The 21185-nt window shown below is 53.8% G+C and overlaps 2 protein-coding genes across 4 annotated transcripts; one reads left to right on the top strand and one right to left on the bottom strand.

Annotated features, from left to right (window-relative positions):
• The first annotated feature begins 363 nt into the window (after positions 1 to 363).
• RGS5 (regulator of G protein signaling 5) lies at positions 364 to 12686 on the top strand. The gene is made up of 5 exons (XM_005426673.2): positions 364 to 495; positions 5638 to 5748; positions 7945 to 8006; positions 8135 to 8301; positions 8813 to 12686. The coding sequence occupies exons 1-5, from the start codon at positions 452 to 454 to the stop codon at positions 8972 to 8974; spliced, it is 546 nt and encodes a 181-aa protein (XP_005426730.1). The 5' UTR covers positions 364 to 451; the 3' UTR covers positions 8975 to 12686.
• Positions 12687 to 13417: 731 nt separating this feature from the next.
• On the bottom strand, positions 13418 to 20879 carry RGS4 (regulator of G protein signaling 4). Of its 3 annotated transcripts, none has more exons than XM_005426669.1 (5): positions 20545 to 20879; positions 17701 to 17805; positions 16637 to 16698; positions 15766 to 15932; positions 13418 to 15246 (listed from the first exon to the last, which is right to left on the bottom strand). In XM_005426669.1, the coding sequence occupies exons 2-5, from the start codon at positions 17793 to 17795 to the stop codon at positions 14995 to 14997; spliced, it is 576 nt and encodes a 191-aa protein (XP_005426726.1). In that variant the 5' UTR covers positions 17796 to 17805; positions 20545 to 20879; the 3' UTR covers positions 13418 to 14994. The 3 variants fall into 3 exon arrangements, with proteins under 3 accessions (XP_005426726.1, XP_030917504.1, XP_030917505.1); XM_031061644.1 differs by lacking the exon at positions 20545 to 20879 and adding an exon at positions 20221 to 20419; XM_031061645.1 differs by lacking the exons at positions 15766 to 15932; positions 20545 to 20879 and adding an exon at positions 20221 to 20448 and having other exon boundaries at positions 15176 to 15246.
• Between the last annotated feature and the right edge of the window lie 306 nt (positions 20880 to 21185).

Here is a 21185-nt window from a genome sequence, read left to right as displayed (position 1 = left end):
CTGCCTTGAAATCAACAGCAAGACTTCTCACAAGCATTTTTATTTTTCTGAAAGTTCCATTTTTCACTCGAAAAATGAAGCATTTCGACCTGGCTCTTCTAAATACTGACCTGGAGCCTGATGAATCATTAAAAGAAATGCTGTGGGCTTCCTGAAGTCCCCTAAACCTCAGCTTGGCCCTTCCAATTCGATTACCTGATCTCACTCCAGCAAATCCGCATTTTCCTTCCCCCCGTGTGAGCTTAGAGAGAAGAAAACAAAGCCCAGAAGCAGGAGGGGCTGGGGCCAGCTGCAGCAGGGCGGCCGGCATTGGACACGGGGCTGGCGGGGGTCCAGCTGCGGCGCTATATAGGAACGAGGGAGGCAGCCGGGCTGCAGACGGAGCCTCTGCTGCCCGCTTTGGCCATCACTCACACCCTTCTCACGGCCGAGGGAACTACAGCCTGCCAAGATGTGCAAAGGGTTAGCAGCGCTGCCCCACACGTGCCTGGAGAGGTGAGAGCGGCCGGGATGTGCGGGATGCCAGGGGCTGCCTCCCCGCAGGGCTCTGCCGGGGCGCCTGGGGGCACAGGGGCCCTTCCTGCAGCACATCCCGTGATGGGCATCGCCCGTGGGGACTGGCATGATCCAGCTCTGAGCGGGCAGGGAGGGGAAGCTGGCTGGGGGTGGCTCAGTGGGTGCTGCGAGTGGCTGAGGTTCCTTGGAGGGATGAGTGCTGATTTGGTCCCGAGCTCCCCACTCTGCCCCGGGAGTCATTCTGCTGGGTGAGCTTGGGCTGCTCCAAACCCAGCCCTCCACCGTTCTGGGCAGGAGCGCTTCATCCTCAGATCTTACCAATTTCCACAAAACATGGGGAGGAGAGGAGGAAAAAATCAGGACAGAGGTTTTGCCTTTCTGAGGTGGAAACAGCCCTGTCTCTCCAAAGTGCCTCACAATCCTCTTTTAATTGCCTGCGTGGCACTCACACATGGAATAGCCAGACCTGGCCCCTCTCACAAGGCTCAGCCCTGTACAGAGCACCAGCTCTGCCCCCCTTGTGGCACCCATCCTCATCTTCATCCCTGTCCACCCTGGCTCTCGCCCCAAAACCTGCCCCTGATGGTGGCATAGGCTCCTCTCAACCCCTTGGGAGCTCAGGGGGGCTCCAGCCTCTGGCCATTTCCATGCTGATTGGAACCTGTCTCTCCTCTGCTCCCACGGGCTTTGGAGGGGGTCCAGTGAGAAGCAGAGGTGCAAGCACCTGAGGTCTCGCTGCAGCAGCAGGGCACTCAATGCTTCACCTAAGGGGGAAACTTAGGAATAGACTCAAGTGAATCCCTCAGTGAGGGTTCCCACACCTGCAAATGCCTTAGCACTGGTTTTTGGATGAGACTGACAGTGGGAAATTCACAGCCCTGAGGGGAGCTCCGGAGAAGTTCCAGCTGAAATTGTGCCACTGGGGGCTGATGCTGCTTGCCCAAAAGGCAAATTCGCACCAGAGGCACAAACAGGAGCGCAAGCCTGTGATGGTTTTGTTGTTGGAAACTTGTCTTTCTGTGATGCTCCTGAATGCATGCTGACCTTGCCTGCTCCCCTGCAGTCTCCTGTGCCGTGGGCAGCCAAGAGCACTCTTCCAGTTTCATGTGGGTGATCCACATGTTTCTGCTCTGCTATCACCCTTGTTGCCACTCTTCTGACACTTTTTAACAGTAAATTTTCTTAATAAAGATCTTCTCCCAGTCCTGCTATGCTGATGTTTTCATCTGCTATACCCTCAGATCCTCACTCTTGAAGGTTGCATTCACACTTTGACACGCAGAGTCAGGACTGCATTTGTCCCCTGTGCACCATGTTGTATTGCTCTACGAGGCTTTCCAGCTGCTTCACTGCTGTGTCACAGACCCTCCTGCAGAGCTCCCAGCTCGTTCCCAAGCTCTGATATCTGCTGCTCGCCACTGACCCCTTCCCAGAGCCTGCTGAGCCCCTCCCCACAGGTGTGTGCTCCCTGTCCCACACTGCCATCCCTGGACTGACCTTCCCCTGCAGCTGCCCGTCCAAGGTGCCCGGCCGACCCAAGGAGCTGCTCCCTCAGCTCCCCCCACAGCTGTTTTCTGTGTTTTCTGGCCTCTTCAGAGAGGGATGATAGGTTGAAAGGAATTTCTTCCTATGACCAGAAGAGCCTTGACTCCTCTCCAATAGACCATATTTGTCCATGTGTCCACCACGGGTCTGACACAGCTGCCACTGACATGCCCGTACAGCATCACTCTTGCAGCTCTATGGCTCCTCAAATCCCCTCGGGAGGCTTTTGCAGGTGAAGGGGCATTTCCCCTGGCACCTCCCTGCCCTCAGGCACAGCATCACCTTTAGCTTTCAGCTATGGCTTTAAACTCCTTTGAGCTTCTATTTTTGTTTTGCTTTTAAAGCTGGAGTCTCTCCTGGCCCTCCCCAGCAGCCCTTCTTGTCCTTGATATGTTTGACAGAGCCCATATTTTCTATTAATGCTTCTTGGAAGCTATTTCTCAGACTTTTTCTTGGCTTGCTCCCATATGTTCTCACAGTTGACCTTCCACCATTTACAGTCCTCTTGCTTTTTCTCACTTGGCCAGGGTTTTTTTCTTTAAAAGATGCCTTTTTTTGTTTACAGCTGCCTTTCCCCCTGCTGTTTAGCCTTCCTTGAAGCCTTGCTTGATAGCTTGTAATCCATCTGCTGGAGGACGCCAGAATGGTGTCTTTAAATAGCCCTTCCCCCCTCAGCCTCCAGGCTTTCAGCTCACTCCTGTACTTCCTTGCTTCCTTTTGACAACCTTCCTTGTCTCTGCTGTCTCTACAGATGCCATGAAGGCCCCACTGCCAGGGAATTGCTCTGGTGCAGGGGGAAGGCTCCTGCTGCTGTCCCCACACCTGCAGGGCTCCAGCGGATTGGGCAGCTGCTGGGGGTCCCTTGGCAACACCACGGGATGGAGCAGGAAGGGACTGCTGGGGGCCTCAGTGCCTCTTGAGCCTGCCACTCTTGGCCATGAGTCACTGTCAGGGGATGGGAATCAGAGAGCAAGGTTTTGAGCCAGGTCTGAGCACTTGTTGTGTGAAGCCAGCATCAGCTGCATCCACACCTCGTGTAGGTGTTGGCCTCATCCGCACCAGGGCTGGGCTCCCCAGGTGCTGCTCCAACAGCAGCAGAGTCCTGCTCCTGTCTTCCCAGCTCCTTGGGCCATCATGGGCTAAGTTTGACTCTCGATGCCCCTGCTCCCAGCACAGCTTGTGTTATCCCTCTGCCTGCTCAGGAACTCCTGGTATCCGCTGTCCTTGCTTCCGAGGTGGGCAGCCCCGGCCCTGCTCCTGCCGGACGAACCGCCCGCGATGGGACACGTAGTCCAGCTGCTTGGAAGGGACTGTCCCTGCTGCACAGCACCTGGCACTGGCAGGGCCTTGGTCGTGGCAACATCCTGTCTCATCCCTCTCGAGCACAGGGAGAGGGACAAGGTGGCACCCAGCATTTCTGCTCAGCCCCTCCTGAGAGATGCTCCCTGAGCCCATGTGTCCCCTTCCTGCAGGAGCCTGTGGCCACAGGTGCAGATGCCTGGGAAAGGAGAGTCAAGGGAGAGGCTGCACCTGGCACTGGCAGGGCCTTGGTCGTGGCAACATCCTGTCTCATCCCTCTCGAGCACAGGGAGAGGGACAAGGTGGCACCCAGCATTTCTGCTCAGCCCCTCCTGAGAGATGCTCCCTGAGCCCATGTGTCCCCTTCCTGCAGGAGCCTGTGGCCACAGGTGCAGATGCCTGGGAAAGGAGAGTCAAGGGAGAGGCTAGCCTGTCCCACAGGTGCAGATGCCTGGGAAAGGAGAAACAAGGGAGAGGCCAGCCTGTCCCCTCAGCTTTCCTGTGGCTCCCTCTGCACCCACCCACTGCTTTGGTGTTAAGGGGGCTGCCCGCTTCACCTGCTCCCCATCCCTACATCTGTGCCATCCCCATGGGTCAGGGCCATGCCAGGTGGTCCCAGTATAGCAGCACTGGCCAGCAGGGTGCCAAGGGGCAGCTGAGGCTTGCTGGAGAGCTGGCCTCAGGACATCAAGAGCCAGCTCTGGCTCAGAGCACTTGTCTGCATTTGACTTATTTACTTACAGCAGGATGAAGGGCAGCATCCCAGACGCTCTGTGTGGGAGCATGGTGACCTTGTCACCCTTTTCCTGAGGTCTTGAGCTCTCCAAGGTTCAGGTTTTCTCAGAAGCACTGGCAATGGAAAGTGTCCCTGTAGCTGCTGACGCTGTCCATGACAGCAGCTGTGTCTCTGGGTGTGCGCTGCCCCAGGCTGGGCTGCTCTCTCTGCCTGGTGCTGCTGCCCACCTCCAGCAAGGGGGGCTGCTCAGAGGCAGGTTTCTGCAGCAGAAATGGGGGACAGCTGGCAGGGAGCAGAGCAGACCCCCCTGCTCCAGGTCTCCAAATGTCACCCGTGGGGACTGGTGGGTGGAAACCAAAACACAGAGAGAGAGTTTTACAAGGAGGGAAAAAAAAATCAAAGGAATTGAAATGAAATAGCAGACATAGCAATGGAACGATCATCCACAGAGGGCTTGTGAAAATAAACAACATAGAGGAAAATTGCAGGGAGCCCTGCAGGGAGCTGCAGTCCAGCTTTGCCAGCCATGCTGAAAGCTCAGCCCAGTCAGCCTGTGAGGAGCAGTCTGTCCCCTCTCCTTCACCTCCTGTGCCAGCAAGATAACCTGGAAGCCTCCAGATGTTGCTGTGCCAGGGAAAAGCCCTGCCCTGCAAAGATGGGGACTGGGGGTGGTGAGGGGTGTCTCTTCTCACTCCTTTATTTCTTCAGCCTCACACAGCACACCTGAGTGTTCCCTGCAAAAGCTCAGCCTGCTCTTGCTGCCACCCCTGAACTGCAGTGGGGTGGGGGGAGCCTCCTTAACAGTTTTAGATGCTCAGGACCTAATTACTACTTGTACTGCATGAAAGAGAACATTTTGGGAGACAGCTGGGCCTACTGCCAAGCCCCAGGACCCCCTGTTTTCTCTGCACCCTCCAAATGCAGGTCTGGAGCATGGCCTTGGTGCAATGGGAAGTGGCAGTCAGCCTTTGGCAGTCTTCAGCTCCTGAAATATTTTTTCCCTCTCTGCCCAGAGAAGGCAGCGCCCAGGAGGTGCCTGTTTACAGGACCCTTCCTATGGCAGCTATAAGGTTTATATATTACTGACAGACATGCTGTGTATCTATATAAGGGCTCAGAGCGCTGTCAGCAGTGTGTGCTGGTGGCACAGCGAGGGGTGGCACCATGGGGCAGGTACCCCCCAGCACGGCCTCTTCTCCAAAGGCAGCTCCTTCGCCTCCTCACCAGCCCCTCTCCAAGCTCATCTCTGTAGAGACTGAGTGCTGCACACACACCCCTAATTCAGCCCCAGAGCAGCCTGACAGCCCTGCTGATACAATTATCCTGGCCACAGATGGGGACAGAGCAGGAGATCAAGATCAAGAGCTGCCGCTAATGTGCAGTGCCTGCTTAGAAATGCCGCAGACAGGCACAGCCTTTACAGCATTAAGGTCCATTTGTTTATCTGGAATTAATTACAGAGTGGGTGCAGGGCAGGGACTGTGAGTGTCCCACTGCCCTGTTCCTCTGCCTGACCTGTCTCTGCCCCTCCCCTGCTGCAGGGCCAAGGAGATCAAGACGAAGCTGGGCACACTGCTCCAGAAGCCTGACTCAACCATTGACTTCATCATCCCCTACCCCGAGAAGCCAGAGAAGCCACCCAAGGCCCAGAAGTGAGTACTGCACTGGGCTGGGCTGCAGCAGTGTGTGTGCCCAGCCACTGGGGTGCATACAAGCCCTTTTGGGATGCCCAGGAGCTGAGCCCTGCTGTGGACTGGCACAGCAGCCTCTACATGGCAGGCAGCTTGTGGCACGCTCCTCGTGACCTGCCTGCTAGGTGCAGCCTCAGGAAGTTGTGTCAGGGCAGCATGAGACGTGTCAGGTAATACAGCTCCATGGAAACTAGATTTCCCATGGAAACTCAATTTACTTTTGGTGAGATTTCATGTTATTCGATAAAAGTTTTCCCAGAGGCATATGGCACTTGGAGTTCTCTGAGTCACCTGCCTCAACCCAGAGGTGCCAGCCATTGCAGCCATCTGGCTTTGGGGTGGCAGTGTGTCCCTGAGGTGGGAGCACAGCCTCATGGCATGGCTGGCTCAGGGCAGCTTCATGGTGATGGGACCTCCTCACCCTATGGCCTTTGGCTTGACCGTTGCTCCCCAGCACCAAGCTGGTGTATAATACTGGCTTATCAACATTATTTAAAGCACATGAAACATTAATTATTTTGCCTGCAAATCCAGGGTGCAGTGGGTAATACACAGGGGATGTTTGCCAGCACGGTGCCCGCCTGACACAGCACTGCCCAGCGAGAGCTGCCCGTGCCAAGGAGGGCTGGCAGAGCCTGGTGGATTTTGTGGTTCTCACTCCATCACTGCCATGCCCCAGATGCCTCTGTGACAGAGACATGTTCATCTCCATTAGCCATCCCTGCAGAAAGCCAGAGAACATCTCCACTCCCCACTCCCCGCTCTCTGGAGGAGCTGTTTTCTCCTACACTGCATCACTGTGCAGCCCTGGCATCACTCACCTGTCAGCATCTCACTCGCAGTTAATATCATCCCAGGGACATTCAGATAATGGGAAAGTGGATTTAGTGGTTTCCAGGAAATCTGGTTTGTGTTAGGTTGCTGCAGTGATTCTCCTCCTCACTGGGGTGAGAAGTCATCTGACAGGGACATGGGGAGGGATAGCTTTGATCCTTGACAGAAGTGCAAACACAGTTCAAGGTCCAGAGCGTGATGGATAAGAACCGCTGTCATGGTGATGGTTTGGTGACGAGTAAGGGCTGGTTGAGCGCCCCCCCCCCCCCTGCCACTCTCCTCTCCCTGCTGGAGCCACCTGGGCAGTGTGACATGGCTGGGCACCAGCCCCTGTACTTCCCCCAGACCCACCACTGATGCTCCTGGGCGCCCAGGTTCAGGACATGCTGTCCTGCCCACTCTCCCTCCCTGCTCCCAGGGATGCTCTGCTCAGCCGAGGGGATTCAACCCCCATGTGTGGCCCCTGCAGCAGCAACACAAGAGAGTGCAGCACTGCCTTCAAGGAGTGAAGGTCCACAGCCAGCCCAGCACTCAGTGCCGAGCAGGGGGGCTTCCCCTGCCCCCCAGCCAATGCTGGCAGGGGTGCAGGGAAGGAGCTGGGAGCCCAGGGCAGTTTGGTGAAACTCCTCGGGGCTTAAATAAAACAACAAAAAGCCACAAACAACAAAAACAACAACAACAAAAAACCCAAACCAACAACAAAACCCCCCCAAACCCATTCAGTCTTACTGCAAATATCACATTGAAAAATATATTAAAGAAAAAAAAAAGAGGAAAAACTGTGCAGATGGAAAGCGCTGGAGGTTTCCAGTGGGAAGGGCGCCAGTGACCCGGCCCCAGCAGCAGGGCGTGGGAACGGGGTGGGCTGCGGGAGCCGAGGGCTCTGAGCCGGCCCCAGCAGCTCGGGGCGCAGTGACCAGGCCCCTGCGGCCAGCGGGGAGCATTTTGCCCCAGCCCAGCAGGAAAACACAGGGATGCTTCCCAGCCGCCCGCAGGGCCCCTGTGCTGCCCTCCCGTGTGTGGGCGAGGAGGAGCCCTGTGGCTGCAGAAGGGACTCGCTCTGCCCTCAGCCGCAGCTCTGCCCAAGCACGGGGGAATTCGCCTTCCCCACCCTCACCCTCCCTGCACTCGGCTGTCACCCTCCCTGGGCTGTGATGCAGCAGCATCCCCATTCCATCCCCAGACCACTGCCTCCGCTCTGAAAGTCTCTGCAACTTGTTACTCCGTCCCTCCCTGTTTTTAAAGGAATTATTAAAAAACCTGGAGCCCAGACGGGGCTATGGGGTAACCATGGACCATCTGGGCTTTCTTTACTCTCGTCAGGCCCTCTCCAGAGGAGGCTCTGCAGTGGCGTGATTCCTTGGAGAAGCTCCTGCAAAACCCCTGTAAGTTCACATCTCCCTGCAGTTGGTCCCCTCCCCTCGTTCCACGTCCCCTGGGGCGCTCAGGGAGGGCTTTGTCCCCCTGGCACTGCCAGTGCTGAAGCGAGGGCTCACCTCCCCCTTGCCCCCAGATGGGCTCGCCAGCTTCCGCAGCTTCCTGCGCTCCGAGTTCAGCGAGGAGAACGCCGAGTTCTGGGTGGCCTGCGAGGACTACAAGAAAACCAAGTCCCCTGTGAAGATGGCAGAGAAGGCCAAAAAGATCTATGAGGAGTTCATCCAGACTGAGGCACCCAAAGAGGTCAGTGGCCATGGGGCAGGAGATGGTGCTGGGATAGATGAGGCTGCAGCCCTGTTGGCTCCATCCCAAAGGACAGCGATGGCTGCAGAGCACCTCATGCCGTGGCTGAGGGGTCAGAGGGCTGTATCCTTGTCAAGGGGCAGCCCCATCCCCACGTGCTGCACTCCCATCCTTCACAACCCTGGAGCCCCTGTTTGCATGCTCAGCCTCTGCTGGGCTGTCTCCATCCATGGGCACCCCAACACATGCCTGTCCCCACCCTCCCCATGGAGGCGTGACATCAGTCATAAGGGATGACAATGTACAGTAATCTTCCTCCCCAAGTTAGCTTTGCAGCAGGACTGAGCTCATCCTGACAGCTTTGCCACCAATAGTTCTACCAGAGAAATGAATCTGCTTCAGTCCCTCCCCTCAGCCTTTGCGTGATTGTTGGTGGGACAGAGCAGTGAGGGGAGACCATCCCTCAGCCTTCCAAAGGCAGGCTCCCATCCCTCTGACACTCTCATGACAGGTGAACATCGACCACTTCACCAAGGCTGTGACCATGAAGAACCTGGTGGAGCCATCACCAACCAGCTTTGACATGGCCCAGAAGAGGATCTTTGCCCTGATGGAAAAAGACTCCCTGCCCAGATTTGTGCGGTCGGAGTTTTATCATGAGTTAATCAAGTAGCAATGCAGCAGGGCTGTGCAAGGCATCCCTGCTGCTTCTGTCTAAACACCTGCCCCTTCTCCTGCAGCTGCTTTGCTTTCTCGATACCACCTAGAGCACTCAGAGGTGTTGCTAAGCTCCTCCCCCCATGCTTTGGACTGTCTGATGTCCTGGTGTTTCCTCTCTTACTATCTCTTTCCTCTCCCACAAAATACCAATTTGCAGAATCTCCCTGGAGTTGGGACCCAGCAGGCTGAGGGAGCAGCCCCAGCTCTGCAGTGACCAGGAGCCATGTGGCCAGCTGACACATCCCTGGTGCTGCGGAGCTTGGCATTAGCTGGAGGCTCTGAGGTGCTGATTTTGCCTTCTTAGGGCTCCTTAGAATATGACAATTTTTCTCACAGTGTTGCCCATATTGCCGGTTTGGCCCAGGCTCGCTCCCTTCTCCCACCTTCCCCGGCTGCTGCTGAGACTGCACAGGTACTCTGCAGGTGCTTCCCTCCCTGGCCAAGGTGATGTGAGACACATGCACTGCCTGATTTGCATCACCTTCCTTCCGAAAGCAGCCAGTCGGCTGTGACACAGGCACAGTGACAGCCGGCCAGGGACGGGGGCACGACAGGGACACCAGTGACCCTGACACGTACAGCAAGGATGGCACTGTGACAAGGAGGGCAGGGACCGCTGTACGGCAGAAGCAGGTGCTGCAGGGTATGCCTGGCTGGCACCAGGGGTGAGCAGAGCGAGCCTGTGGCACCTCTTCCCCAGCAGCTCCACTCGGAGTCAGCCTGTTTGCTTCCCTCTAAGTACAAAAACAAGAGGATAAAATGAGACCCGTTGGTCCAAAACACTGGGACTGCTTAGCAACCCAGAACTCCAGCTCACTCCAACCTTTGCACAGCACCCTGAGCTGCCAGGGCACATCCTGCGCCACATGCCAGTGCACAGCCCTCGTGGTGTGCTGGGATGCAGCTCTGGGGGCTGCCACGGGGCTCTCTTGTTTCAGTTGCTTCTCTCTGCGGTAAGCGTGCTGAAGCAATGCTCCTGCACAAACCCAGCATCACACAGGAGGAAGGGAAGACATGCTGGGGAAAAAGAAATCTGAAATTCCAGCTGTTTAGTTTCAATTCGAAAAATCCAAACCAAACGCAAACCCATCATTGGAAACATGAAAAAGAATCCCCTGGCTTCTAGAACAGAATGTAGACCATGCTGAGTTTGTGTAGCCTGCATCTCTCTCTGCTGTCTCCTCCTATCTACCCAGGCCATGTGTTTCCATAGGCTGTCTCTAAAAAGGACTAGCTACTTTCTAATGATTCAAAGCCAGGCCTCTGCTAAGAGAATAAATCATACCTGAGGATGGGGCAAGGGCACACATGAAAAGCAGCCCACAGGGTCTCATTTCAGCCTTGAGGGAAATGTGACAAACCCCTGCTCCACAGGGCCCAGATGGTTCGTCCCTGAGTTAGTTTCCTGATGCATCATCCACAGGGTCATGGCTTGCAAAGAGCTGCTTCAACCAGCAGCCTGACAGGTGCCAGCAAAACATCCGTGGCCCTGCTGCCCACGGGCTTTTGGGGCTGCTCTGCCTCACTGCAAGTCATGGGACTCTATGCAAAATGCAGTAACATAAACAATGGATCTGCCAGCCTCTTCAAGAGTTTCAAAATCTGATCAAAACCCCGCCAGTCTCAAATATTTACACGTTGTCACTATGGCAATGAAGAAAAATACATCCCAAGCAGCAGGAAATGGGCTGTGTTTTCCAGGCAGGAGTGGGGAGGCAGGGGAAGGATGGAGGCAGTCCCAAATGTGACTCTTTTTTTAAGCTCTGGAGCAAAAGGCCTGGGAAAGTCGGTGCTGGAGCAGCAGGGTCGATGCTTACAGGCATTCCCCTGGGGTGAATGCAGAGGGTGGCTTGGGTGACCTAGAGAGCCCAAGGGAGCCCATGAGCAGCAGGAGGGCCCCATCAAAAGGGCACAGGAACCCTCCAGCAGTGTCCATCGTTCAGGTGGGCAACAAGGGGGAGGCAGAAGCAGGGCTAGGTGCGGGACGGGGGGCTTGGCAGCCCCTCTGCTGCAGGGTGCTCCCCCCACCTCTGCCTGCACATGCTCCCTGCACCCTCCCAAAGTCTCCATGAACTGGTGTCAGTTCAAGTGGGTTCAGCATGTTCAAGCTCCTCATTTACAGCATGACTCAGAAAAGCAAAACAGAACAGACTTCCCTGCAGGAAGACCTGGATCTTTCATTTCTGCTTAATCCTTTGGCAGCTATTTCCAGATTCCCTCACATGTTTCACAGTTAAATGCCACCACCACCACTGCCATAAAGTGGGGATGCTGCTGGAGGCTCTTGCTATGCACCATCAAATCCTGGGACGTCACTGCTGCAGCAATGACACATGGGGCAGGGAGAAGGTGTCTGGGTATGTATGTGCTGAAAAGAAAGGCACAGGCTGGATTCAGGAGAAATGCCACAGCTCTGTTAGCAACCCCTCCCTGGCTCAATTTCGGTTAAAATGTTGGAAGTCTACTTTGGGGGCTGCCCGTGATCTACTGGGTGGCCAGAAAATGTGGCCACTGAAGCGTTTTGGAGCTCTAGGGAAGTTGTGTTTGTGTAGAAGGGCCATTTGGCTAATTACCCCAGCAGGCTTGCCCAGAAAGGTGACAACACCTGTACCAGCCCCATGGCCCAGCTTTCCATCAGCCCAGAGGTATTTGCTATTGGGCTGATGCCAACCATCATATTTCAGGTAGGAGATACTTCATGTATTTTATCACTCTAGCTCTTGTGAAATTTGGCATATATAGCAGTATATAAACACAACATGTACATCTGTATTCCTGTATTCATATATACACGTACACACACATATATACTTGTAACATGGGTATCTTGACCCCCTGAGAGTCAGAGAGCCAAAAAGCAGAGTTTCCACACCAAAAAGATGTGGTGCTTGGGGTCCATTACAGAGAGGAGTGTGTGTGGGTTTTGCATTGTTCTAGACCCTCTTGAGGGGAACCTTGGCCATCCAGCTGAGAGAACACAAAGGTGCATCCTTCAGGATCACCCTGTGCCCGTGGCCTCTGTGTGCCATCCTGGCACCTGGGCTGGTGCAGGAGGCAGGTCTCGTGCCCCTCCAGGGACCCCTATCTCTGCCGTGGGGCAAGGCAGCCCCACGCTGCAGCCAGGGGCATGGGGCACCAGGCACTGCCTCCATGCCACCCTGGCACCCACTCCCTGCCACAGGCACATGTGGAAACTGGCTCCCTGCAGCTGCATACCCCAGAGGGACACCAGAGGATGGTTCGATGTGTGTTTTATGGTGACTTCAGCAACCTGGAGCCTCGCATCTCGTCAGTCACAGGGAGAACCACGCAGCCCTTGCCCTGTGTGCTGAGGCTGGGCACCACCAGGGCTGCCCAGCCCCAGACTTGGGCACTGCCAAAGCCCAGTGGCTGAAAGTGTCCCAGAGCTCATCCAGGCTCCCCTCAGGCCTTGGTCGCTCCCTGGAGGGTGCTGCATGCTCTGGCCAAGGGCTGGAGCAAAGGCAGGAGGGCGCATCAGCTCCTCCCACCCACGAGCTGCAGGTTTTCAGTCTGGAGTTCTCCATGGGATAGTCATGTGGGGAAGATGTGAGGAGCTGGCGTGCACTGAGGAGTTGTGTTCACCCATATTCATGTACCACTCAGTAATCCACACATAAACATGTATTTCTGCTACTGTCTCAATAGACTGTTCATTTTGTCTCTTTGTTCTGAAGGTGCAGCACTTTCTTACCCACTACAGAGCACTCCCAAAAGTTACACCCAAAAGCCCTGGCAAGACCAAAAGTCTCTGGGAGCTTCTGCTGCAATGTTGCGGTGGTTTCTCCGTGAACTGGAAAGGGAATCACCCCAGGGAGCTGATCCAGAAGAAACACCCCAAGGCCGGTGCAGCACAGGCACCCCTGGTCCTGTGCTGCCTCAGGCTTTGGCTCCCAGGGTCAGCTCAGGCTCCAGCAGCAGCAGCTGGGGTGCCCCAGGGGCTGGGGCTGAGCAAGAGTCAGGCCTGCTCTCTGCACCCACAGGGCATGGCCCAGGAACAGGCTCAGCTTTGGGACAAAATGTGTTCTGTCTGCTCAGGGTTGCAATGCATCTGCATCAGGGAAGGGCTCCTTGCTCTTCCCCACTCCAAAGCTGTCAAGGGGGGGCTCCCACTCACCCCAGAGCCTTGGTGAGGATGGCTAATCCCCATGCTGAGCTGATGGCCAGGCAAGGCACAGACCCATAAAAACCCCTTAGCCCCCAGGCTCCTGGTGCTGAAGCTGTCTGAAGGATATAATTGTTGTTGCTTCATCTGCTGCTTCATCTTTCTGTGACTTAAAACAATCTCTGAGTGAAGCCACTTGTAACAAAACTTTTAAGAGCGACCTTGTCCAATGAATTGGATCTCCATGCATTTTCTTTTGTTCACATCATAGCATTTTAGAAGGGACTAACACAAACATTTTATTTAGATTGCATTCATCATTATTTAAATATTGATACAGTTTTTGCAATAGTTACCAAGAGGTACCAGGGGAAAAAAAACCATAGCCACATGCTTGGCTATGTTCAGTGCTTTAGCAAGCCTCTCCATCTCTTAGCTGAGCATGCAGGGTGATAGGTGTTGGTACATTGAATAAATACAAAATAAAGCACATGTTAAAAAAAGAAGTTTCTCTATGGGCCTGGAGAGCCACAGCCCCCTCCTGCCATGCCAAAACCCCGGTGTGAGAGCTGCTGGCTGGACTGGGATGCAGAGCGCAGGGTACACAGCAGCCAGAGCAGCAATACCTAACAAGGAGAGACCAAGGCTGGGGGACAGTGAGACACCTGTGCTGCAGCTCACGGCAGCAATCCTGCAGCTGCCTCCTGTGCTTCCCACTGCAGGTCAGTGCCAAAGCCTGCAGCAAAGGCCCTATCTCACCACAGCAATTAAAAGTCAGCTGCCTTCTGGCAAAGCCCTGGAGCAGTAATGAGATAGACACATTCCTCCTACCATCTTCAGGAAAAGTGAGCCATGCTACTACTGAAATACATAAATAACACCTTAAAAAACTCCAACATTTTCAAGTACTCCCAAGCAGGGCCTTTCTTCCTCAGATATGGTGGTCCTATTCCCTCACAAACTGCTTCTTACAAGCCAGGACAGGCAAACCTGAAATGGCACTCCCAGAGTCAGGAATATAAACCTGTCTGGGAGAGAAGGAACATGTTTCTGTTCTGCTGGACTATTTAACCTGGGAGCATGAAGGTTGCAATTAATAATACAGGAAATAATGAGCCTCCCCCAAAGTGACAGCTCTGCACAGCCCTAGGGAAGATCCTTGGCCAGCATAAACAGGGTGCTACAGAGGGAGCAGCAGCCAGAGGGAAGAGCTTCCCGTGATGGTCGAGGGAGGCTGAGCTTCCCTGCGACTGTGGCTGTGATGATTGAGGGAGTCTGTCCAAAGAGTTTTGGTCTCCCTTCAAGAAAGAGTAGGAGCTCTTCCTGTGCCTGATACTGCAATGCAGCACAGCCTGAGCTCTCAGCAAACACCCCTGACAGCCTGGACATTTGGGAGTTATGAACAGCTAAGAACCAGAGCCAGCCCTTTTCACCTAAACCTCTGCAGATTAGAAAGGGGAGATCACAGTCCCCAGCACGTCCTTCGGCTTCCCCTCTGCCCTGCACCTCGCTGTGTGTCACACAGTGACCTCGCCAGTCTGGTCCCTCCGTGGGCAGAGCCAGGGCTCACTGGGGCTGCCCAGCACCCTGCTGGGCTCACAGGGCTCAGCACACACAGCCACTGCCCCAGCTCCTGCCAGACCCCAGCGCTCCTACACCGACCCATCAGAGGAGGGTTTGCTACACACACTGAGCCTGGATTGGGTTACAAATGCTGGCTGCTGCATGACATGGGATACAACTGGAACATTAGACAGCTACTGGAGACAGCTCTGTTGCTTCATGCCAATGAGTGCTTTTGCTGCCACATATTCTGCAAGAGCCCGGCCCTCCCCTGCCTTGCTGCAGGTTCAGGCACACTGAGAGATGATGTTGGAGTTGCAGTCTAAGCTGTGAGTGTGGTTTCTTTTGCAGTTTTCAGGCCCACAGCCAGCAGCAGGTGGGCTGACCAAGTCCAGGTAGTAAGGGGACTTGAGGAAGCGACGGTAAGAATCCTTCTCCATGAGGGTGAAGATTTTTCTCTGAGCCTCATCAAAGCAGGACAGTGTAGGCTCCAGCATGTTGTGGCTCGTCTTCTCCCGTGTGCATGAATCCAAGTTCACCTGTCAAAGGGCCAAAGGGACAGTGTAAGTAGAACCTGTCCCAGATGGGGCATAGGAAAGGGAAAATCCAAGTGTCTCTCTACCATGTGTGCTTGCTGAGCAGTTGTCCAAAATGGCTGTTTGACACCTGCAGCCTCTGCAGAATCTGTGCAGCTGGGCACCAGTGCATCTCTGCTACCAGATGAGCTGTCAGGGGAGACTGACACATACATCCCTCTGGGATGCAGCTAGCCAGGAAACTCAAACTGCATGGGAGCAGCTGAAACATTGGCAATCATGGTTCTCTTGGGCTTCTCCCATTTCAGTGTGTGCATGGAATGGCCATATGGTTGTAACTAAACACATTTTCTCTCTAGGCAAATTTAATATAAAATCAATAAAAGACCCACCATGTCCTTGCTAACTAGCAGAGAAGCAGAAGCCTTCATCTCTTGTAAAACTATTGACTTCTGCTTGGCTGTGCTGCTGGTTCAGAATTTAGGGTGGTGCCTTTGCCCAAGGAATGTTCAGTGCACGTACCTCTTTTGTGGCCTGCACTGAGATGAACTCATCATAGATCTTCCTGGCCTTGGGGCTGAGCTTGGCTGGTGACTTGGTTTTTTTGTACTCCTCACAACTGACCCAGAACTCGATGTTTTCCTCGCTGTACTCAGATTTGAGAAAAGCACGGAAAGCAGCCAGTCCTCCTATGGATTGTCCAGAGGAAAACCAGGTCAGGCAAGAGTGTTGGTCCCTGAACATTCGCACCCCTGAATCCCAGCAAACAGTGATTGTGGGTTCTCCTTCCCAGAGCTGAATGAGGAGCTGCCCTGGGGCTGGCAGTGGGGAGGCTGGAATGGAGACAGGTCCCATGGGGACCCAGCTGCCTGTTCCCCCACTGTGACCTTCAGTGTCCCTGCCAGGGGAACACAAGCAACTCGTGTGTTCCCAGGAGGCCTTGAGGAGACAGCCAGCATGCTCCACAGAGTCTCAGACCATGGGAACAATGTGAAGGAAACCTCAAGGACATGAGTGTAGCCCGCAGCTGATGGGAAGGCAAAGTCTCCCATGGGTTCAGCTGCAAATAATATCTCCACCTTTTGGTTCTTGTTTAACCCACCACTAACTGTGTGTCCCAATCTTGCCCTCCTCTTGCACAAGGGCTAAACCAGTTGCTTTCACAAAACAGACAGCTCAGCAGTAGGCCAAAACCACACTCATGATGCATTGGGATTGACCCTTGCCTTGGATCTGAGAAAGAGAGCCCTTCCCCTCCCTTCCCAGAGGTCTGCATGGCCAAAGGAGCTCCTGTGTGCCCCTAAGAGACAATCAGATAATGTCCTGTGTCCCCTCCCAGGACTGTTCAGAGCACACATGCTCTGCAGGCAGCATAAAAGCCCTCTTCACTTACTGTCATGATGGATCAAATTTTCCAAAGACTCTGCCCATTTTCTTACTTCCTCTTGGCTAAGCCTGAGAAGAGACAAAGGGAGAAACACAGGGCTGAGTTAAAGAGAGTACAGAAAGGACAAATTTGGTTTGTTTCTCAACACCACTAGAAAAATCTTTTTCCCTGATTGTTGTAAGAGCATACACTCTTACAACAAAGAGACTGAGAATGAAATATCAGCTTGTTTTACAGGGATCCCAGATCTAACCTACAGAAATTTTGGTTTGCAATCCTCATCACCAGCCATGGGCTAGAAATGAATTTTCCTGGAAAAAAATTGGTGTGGAGTTCATATTTATTTTGTGCCTGGCTGCATCTCTTGCTGGAGCACAGATCTGGAATCACTCTTAGAAGTCATATCAGTGAACTCCAAAGGACTGGTTCCTTTAACCTGTCAGGGGAACAGTAGCTATGCGGAAAAGAGGAATGTGGGAACTGGAAACACACGGGGAACACATCCTACATTCATTCCCTCTACCATATTAGAACACCCTAGGGCTCATCTGTTCCAGTAGCAAACCTTAGCTTTTGGAGGCCTCTTTGGAGAGAGCACTGTGTCCTTGCAGACTGGGGAGAGCAGTGACACCCTGGCAGGCTGCTGGCTGGTTTGTGTGCCAACACCTCTGCGCAGCTGTGTGGACCGCTGCACAAATCCAGCCCAAGGAGGCATGGGATGCTGATTCTGCAATGTGTCCAGTTGCACTGGGTCTGGAATGGAGTCATTCCCCTGTGCAGGACACTGTACACACCCTCCCCTGTGCTCATGCATATTGAATCACAGAAGTGGTGCCAGAAGGGACCTCTAGTTCAGCATTCTTCATGGAAATTGAAGTCCTCAGGTGTTGATGGTCAGCTGACAGGACTATCAACACCTGAGGGCTATTGCCACACTAGATCCAAACACAGGTGTTCAGGAAGAACTGGGAAGCAGCACCAGAAACACTAATGGAGTCCAGCTTGGTGAAGGAATAAACAACATGCTGCAGCCAGCCTGGGATTAACTAGGTGACAGCACCTGCTCTTACCTCTGGCTTGAAGATAACTTCTCCTTCCTGCCCTGGGAAGAGCTGTAGTCACAGGAATCTGACTTCTGCAGCAAGAAGCCCAGACGGTGCTTCATGTCTTTGGCACTGAAAGAAAAAAAATCAAGGAGGAGATGAAGACAATGCTTTGCACTCCCTCTGCAGCCTCCTCCAGCATTACTCAGTGACACAAATGCAGGTCACTGACAGGGACTCCAGTGCTGATTTTCCCCTCATTGCATAATGCACATTTTTCATTCTAGACAAACACAATGCCAAAGAAGTCATTTTTCATGTTCAACAGCATCTTTCTGAGAAGGTCATCAGACTGGAAGCAGGAGGCAAAGGGGAAGAAGCTGCTGTTTTCCTACTGTTTACAGTAAAAATATTGTGATACAAAAGCATCACCATGCTGTGTGTGTCACCTCTCCTCGAGCTGATTTGCCCAGCTGCCAATGTGTGGTTCTTACACCCTTACTAATCCCTTTCTGCAGCCCCTGCCATTTCCCCACCTCATCAGCTGGCACAGGAACAGCAGGGCCGTGCCAGGCCATCCCACCAAGCCCATGACACAGAGGGAAGGGAGAGAGTCAATGGCTTGGAGCAAGACTGTGGGGTGAAGCCAGGCGATGAGCCAAGAGCTCCACCACAACCAGCCCGCACTGGTTGCAAGCTGCTCCCTCGCTCCACAGCAAGCTCCTCTGAAGATTCATCCTTAATTCTGTTCCACCTTCCAGCTCAGGACAATCCGTTCTTCACAGCAGCTTCTAGGTATGCAGCTGATACTGGCCTTGGCACCTCTCTGGGTTCCCTTCCAGTTTAAGAATGGGGGGTGGGTAAACCATGCCTGCTTGCTCAGGGGCACAAGCCCTGGCCTGCTCCAAGGTGCGGCCATAGTGTAAAGCGGGAAATTCTTCTCCTTCTCCTCAGATGTGAGCCTGGAAAAGAGCAAGAGGCTGTGCCACAGGGCTGAGCTCCGGTGGCTGCTCAGCCCCCAGCACTGCTCTCTGCTCCAGCGCCCTGTCAGGGGTCCTGGCCATACCTGATCTCGCTGCTTGCCTCAGAAATGTTCCCTTAGCAGCTCCAGCACTCGGGGAGAGCAAAGGGAGCTCACAGCTGCTTTAGAGCAGGGTGCCTGTGGCCAACACCAACACCCAGGCTCTGCCCAGGCACCCATGGGGACTCTGGACTGCCAGGCTTGGGCTGCCTGGTGATGTCATGCTCCTTGCCCAGGAGAAGGAGACTGCTCAGGCTTGCAGGAGGGTGGCAGCAGGAGGAAGCAAGACACTGCTGCTTGCAGCCAGTCCCACAGCTTTCTGGAAGAGAGGGATTTTGCTGGGAATCCTGAACAGAGGTGTTTAAAAGATGTGAACTATTTTTCCTTGCATTTTTCAACATTTTTTTATCCTCACCAAATGGTCCTGCAAATTGAGTGTCAGCACTTTTTCCTCACGTTTTCAGCACCTGTTTTTAAACCCAACCATGAGCAGGAAGCTTTATCCTCAGATGATGGGATAAAGCTATCATCTTTAGCTCCCATGCCCGGATGGGAGCCAGCTGAGTCTCTGCTTGCATTTTCCCAAGCCACTGCACATCTGCTGGGAAGCAGCCTCAGGAGTGCTGCTGCAGGCACGGGTGGGCAGAAAGGCAGCACTGCACCAGCAGAGACCTGCACGAGTGTGGATGGGCTGGATGAGAAGGGAGCATTGTGCCTCCCTCCTGGGCATCTCCAAAATCCAGAGCACCTGAAAGGGAGTAACACCCCTCCAGCAGGGCTCGTGCCAGCCCAGAGCCCCCTCGTGCTGGGCTATGGGGCAGGCCATGCTGCCGAGGGCACATCTGGGGCTGTGCAGACTCTGCTCTGCTGATCCCACACACCGGGGCGCAGCCAGCTCCTGCAGGGCTACAGTTCAGCCCATCCTGACTGGCACCACACGGCAGGGGGGTGATGAGCCCCACACCAGCCCCACAGGGCTGTGCACTGGGGAACAGTCTAACCTGGCCCCTCACCATCGCCCAGGGAACTCAGGCTGATCCCACACCAGCTGGTACCGCATCCCTGCCTGCTGGCACACGGGTCTCTGGTGCTGCCACGCTGCATAGCTGCATTTGAAATGCATTTCAGGGGATAATCCTTAATTGTTATCCTGTCTGCCTTGCTTCTCCCTCAAAAGAATCAAGACAATTTAGCAGAGAAGAGCCAAAGGAGAAAAGGGGTGCAAAGACTGCAGCAGAAGCAGCTGACAGGAATATCAAAATATCGCAATGCTAAAAGCTGCTGGTTTTGATCATGGGGATGATGGGAAGGACGGTTTTAGAGTTCTCCCAGCTCCGTACAAAACCTTTCTGCAATTCTGCTTCTAGCTGAAAAAACCCACAAAAGCCTCTAAGCAGTCATTTGTATCTAATCTTGCAAAATATTCAGAGCTAAATCCGTCCTCCTGCCTCGGACACAAAGCGCAATGCATCAGCGTGTCTCCGGGCTAACAAGACCATTACCAGATGCTCAGAAATAAACAGTACCTTTTTAAGCAAGTGGCTGGCAGTGCAGCGAGTCCCTTGCACATCTTGCTCCCGAGGTCGGATCAGTATTCCAGGAAAAACAACAAGGCAGGAGGCGGCAGAGGCTGCGCACGGTCCTGCGCCGGCTGCGGGCTCAGTCCGGTGTGCGCGGCAGCTGCGCTGCCTTGGCTCGGTTTTATAGCCCAGCCCGACAGCCCAGCAGCGCTGGGTGACCCAGTCAGGAGTCAGCACAGCAACAGCACCCGTCCCCTTTTTGCCCACCCAAGAGGAAGAGGGTGACGTATAAAACCCAGACAAAGGGGCGAGAGAGATTGAAAACCTTACCAGAAACGAAGCTCGATGTCTGGCTGCAGAGGTGGAATCTCTGAAAAGGGCTCAAAAAGCTTCGGGGACCTCCTCTATTGCAGGAGGTTGGGATGGTGCAGATGCAAAGCAGATTTTCGTGGGGGGACACAAATAGTAAAAAAGGTCAGAGAATCAATTCTGAGACGTGAGGCGAGCTTTGCTGGTTCCTCTGTTAATTTCCTTTCCTCTTCTATTTAAAGTAACCTGGATCAAGAAAGGGACAAGAATTTTAAACAGAAAAGGTTACCATAATCCAAATGAATGCAGAAAATAGAGCTCTTAAGGAAAGAAGAATGTAAATTCACCAGGGAACTACCCAGGCAGACGAGACTTTCCTGTTTTATTCCAGAGTCATGTGAATGTATATTTTTGGTGAGGCTGCAACAAAAGCCCGGGGAGGGTGCAAGGCACTATTGGAATATAAAATGTGCATGTCTCAGCACATAAATTTGAGGACAGCTCACATACATGCATGGAAAAAAGGAATTTAGGTTGGCAGCGCGTCTGTCTTAGATATGGGTATCACTGCAGCACCTTCTCCATTTGCATTTGCAAAATCAAAAGTCAGACCCGGGGACTCTGGGACTCACCAAGGAAAGATGGTTAATTAAAATAAAAGG

Source organism: Geospiza fortis, unplaced genomic scaffold (genome assembly GCF_000277835.1).
Source record: "Geospiza fortis unplaced genomic scaffold, GeoFor_1.0 scaffold5, whole genome shotgun sequence".
Lineage (NCBI taxonomy): Eukaryota > Metazoa > Chordata > Aves > Passeriformes > Thraupidae > Geospiza > Geospiza fortis.
This window is presented reverse-complemented; position numbering and strand designations above follow the sequence as displayed.